At 50.5% G+C, this 3,535-nt stretch overlaps 1 protein-coding gene across 1 annotated transcript in view; it reads right to left on the reverse strand.

Moving 5' to 3' along the window:
• The window catches only part of ft (cadherin-related tumor suppressor fat), a 65,967-nt gene that overhangs the window by 29,705 nt on the left and 32,727 nt on the right, over positions 1-3,535 (reverse strand). Inside the window, exons 7-8 of the mRNA XM_011503538.1 lie at positions 2,992-3,324; positions 2,042-2,219 (exon numbers count right to left, since the gene is read on the reverse strand). Of these exons, the coding sequence (XP_011501840.1) occupies positions 2,042-2,219; positions 2,992-3,324 (511 nt within the window). The remainder of the gene's footprint in view (positions 1-2,041; positions 2,220-2,991; positions 3,325-3,535) is intronic.

A 3,535-nucleotide genomic window follows, 5' to 3' on the forward strand; every position in this document is an offset into this window, starting at 1 on the left:
AAGAGCGGTGCAAATTGTCGAAGCGCAACAAGACAAATAGACGTGGCGCAGTTATAAAAGCGCGCGTTGCTAAAGGTCGTAAGGATGAGCGGGAGCCGTGCAAAACCTCGGTGGATAGCGTCGGGAACGACGACGGGGCGAAATAAATGGCGATCGATTGACAAGAAGGCCGCTTTATGCCTCCTCGAGCCGGGCAAAATCGCGTCACGGGCTACGGCGCCGTAAGCCAGGGTAACGCGCTCACAAAAGCCTAACGAGACGTGGCTTACTCCTCCGCGCGCTTTCTTATCGGACCTCCTTATCTCCCGGCTTCGGCTTTATGTTTATTTATTTATTTATATAGACAAGCGGAGCGGCACGACGGCGGCGAACGTCGATCGGTTGTCGCTTGTCACTTGTCAACCGGCGTCAACCTTCTTTCGGCCTGCGCGATGACGAAATCGCGAAAAGAGAGCTACTGCCGATCACGCGAAGAACGCATTTCTTGGCTTCCCTTCGTCGTCGTCGTAGTCGTTGTCGTAGTCGTCGTCGTAGTCGTCGTTGTAGTCGTCGTCGTCATCCTAGTCGTCGTCGTCATAGTCATCGTCATAGTCATCGTCGTCGTCGTCATAATGGTCGTAGTTGTCGTCATAGTAATCGTAGTCGTCGTCATAGTCGTCGTCGTTGTCTTCTTCTTCTTCTTCTTCTTCTTCTTCTTCTTCTTCTTTTTCTTTTTAACCTCGGACGCTACCGCCCTCCTTGTTTAAGAGCTCGTGCGGCCCGAGTCGCTCCGGCACTCAAGATAATCCCAGGCGAGCGATCGATTGTCCGCTCGCTCCCTATACCTTTTACACGCTCTTTTCGAGATATTTAATTGCGCGTTCTCTTGTGATAATTCCCCGCGATTTGAGCGTAAGCTGCTGCCGTCGCCGCCACCGCCAACGTTTTACGTTGTGTAAGATCGGACTTTGTTGGATCCCCTTTCTCGGACTATGAATATCAAAGCCAACTAGCGAGTTACATTCTATCTCTCACCCATCTCCCTCTACTTCCCCCCCCCCCCCCCCCCCCCCCCCCCCCCCCCCCCCACCCCCCCCCGATTGCTGTCTCCTGACACGCTCTCCTCGTCCCATTTGGATGATTAATTCGTAATAATTTGACTTCCGTAGGGTAATTTTATCATTTACGACCGGTAAATAGGGTATTATATTTTGCTTCGCCCACGCATGATAAAACAGAGAAATTCATTCGCCATTCCTTATGTATTCTGTCCTATTGATATATGGAGAAACTTATCGAGCAGTTATTCCTTCGTGCTCGTTCGAGTATGCGTAACGTGTGCGTGTCAAGAAATTTCATTCGCATATTATTGTTGTTATTTTTATTATTATCTCTCTCTCTCTCTCTCTCTCTCTCTCTATATATATATATATATATATATATATATATATATATATATATATATCACGAGCGAGCATTTTAATCAACGAATGATAAGTAGCACCGTCCTGTACATATTGATATTATTAAGGGCACGTGATACTTGATGGAGACGCTGTCCGAAATTCCATGTTAGTTAAGCTATAAAATCGTTTACCTAACGTTGCGCCATTTACCTTTAAAGTTTATTTACGCTCAATATTTTAGCGGCACATACGCCCTATTAGCCGTCCATATCACTTAATGATTCTAATTACTAAACGCTGCCACTTACGAGAGAGTCTCCCCCCCCCCTCACCCACCCATCCATCCCAAATTTACTTTTCGGCCGAGAGCAACAAGACTTAATAAGGTGTTGTACACAAATTTCAGCAAATATTTCAAAGGGACCTCGGAAACGCATTATTATGCACTCCTCCGATAAATTTCAAACTTGTAATTGATTGTAATTGATATTGACTTGAATAAGGATGGTTCGGGCAGACATTGCAGGTTAAACTTTGGCCACATATTCAGCAAGAGGCGTTCAAGTGCTCGCGCCCGGCCAATCAAACATGAGAAAATATGAGACACACGCTCACACCAATTAGTCGTACAATTAATAGAAACATCTCGGTCTTACCTGTATCCATGGCGACGATGGTGAGAATGTACTCGGAGACGCGCTCTCGGTCGAGCGGACGTAGCAGGGAAATGTCACCGGTGCTGGCGTTGATGCGAAAGAGGTCGGTGTCACCCTCCTTGAGGAAGTAGCGCACCTGATCGTTGTAGGGCGGCGTGTCCGCGTCGTAGGCCATTACCTGAATTTTCAACGAAAGTCCATGATCCGATGAGCCCCGATGAGCAAAACGTCACGAGCGTTTTCCCCGATCGTATTAGGTATGGCGCTTGGCTATTGGAGCGTTACGCGCGCTTAAAGTGATCGAGGCGCTGGGGACGCTGATTTTTACGGGGCCGACGACGATCCCAACGGGGGGAAATAAAATTTTATTAAGCATATTAGTTTATCGCGCGAGCAATGAGGCTTATGGGCTCGAGCGAACGAGCGCCTCCAGCTGAATAGCCGAGTGCTTAATTCAGGGAATAAATCGAAGGGAGTGAGTCCCATTTCTCGGAAACGGAATTAAAGCCTTAATGTCCGAGGGCAGGAAAAAATTCGCGAGATAAAGGGTCGCGATTCTTGAAAAGGCTGCTTTTCAAAATGAGTTAAGATTTAATTAACACGGCCCAACGTACAAGGTAATCGTAGGAGATTCGCGCGCCGATATATCGAGCCAAAGAGCCATACCGAATGCAAAACAAATGGAATGAAATTTTCCAGCGCCTCGTACCTTCGCTCCTCCTCCTGTTCTCCCTCCCGCCCCTCGAATCCCTCCGCGACTCGCTTACTTTTAATCGCCGGCGGTCGGCGATAAATAGAAATCGCGCGAGGCGTCTTCGATGCCGGAGCTCGTCTTATTTCTCCCAATTATAGCCATAACGAGCGATAAAGTGTTCGGAGGCGCGAGGCGTCCGCGGAAGGTCGTAAATGCTGCGGTTAAGGTCAATCGCCCACATTACTCGCAGGCTTACCTGCATGACGAAGCCAGCCGAGGGCGGCAGCATGTTCTCCATGACGTGGGCGAGGTAGGGCGAGTCGAGGAAGACGGGCACGTTGTCATTGATGTCGAGGAGTCCGATCACGACCTCAGCGACGTCCAACCGCGACTGCCCGCCAAGCTCCTGGGCGCAGTCCTCGGCCTGGACACGCAGTCGGTAGCGCGGCTTCCGCTCGTAGTTCAGGTTCTTGGCGACCCTGATCACGCCGCCGTCCTCGGAGATCGTGAAGTCGCGATTGTCGTCGCCGGAGGCGATGCTGTAGCGCACCCGGCCATTCGCGCCTTCGTCTTGGTCGCTCGCCGACACCTATTACGAGCAAAAGGCCCGACCTGATCAGTCGACACGTTCGGGGGAGGCTGGTGATGGTGCTGAACTACAGGGGCGAGAGGCGGCGATCGCTGATGCGGGGGCGTGAGGTACGGGATGGGAGATAGGGCGAAGAATTGGGTGGTGAGGTGGGCGGGGGAGGGTATGGGGGAGAAGGGTTTATCAGGGTGGTCAGAAAGAGGAATCGGGC

This window comes from Ceratosolen solmsi, unplaced genomic scaffold (assembly GCF_000503995.2).
Source record: "Ceratosolen solmsi marchali unplaced genomic scaffold, CerSol_1.0 scaffold33, whole genome shotgun sequence".
Taxonomy (NCBI): domain Eukaryota; kingdom Metazoa; phylum Arthropoda; class Insecta; order Hymenoptera; family Agaonidae; genus Ceratosolen; species Ceratosolen solmsi.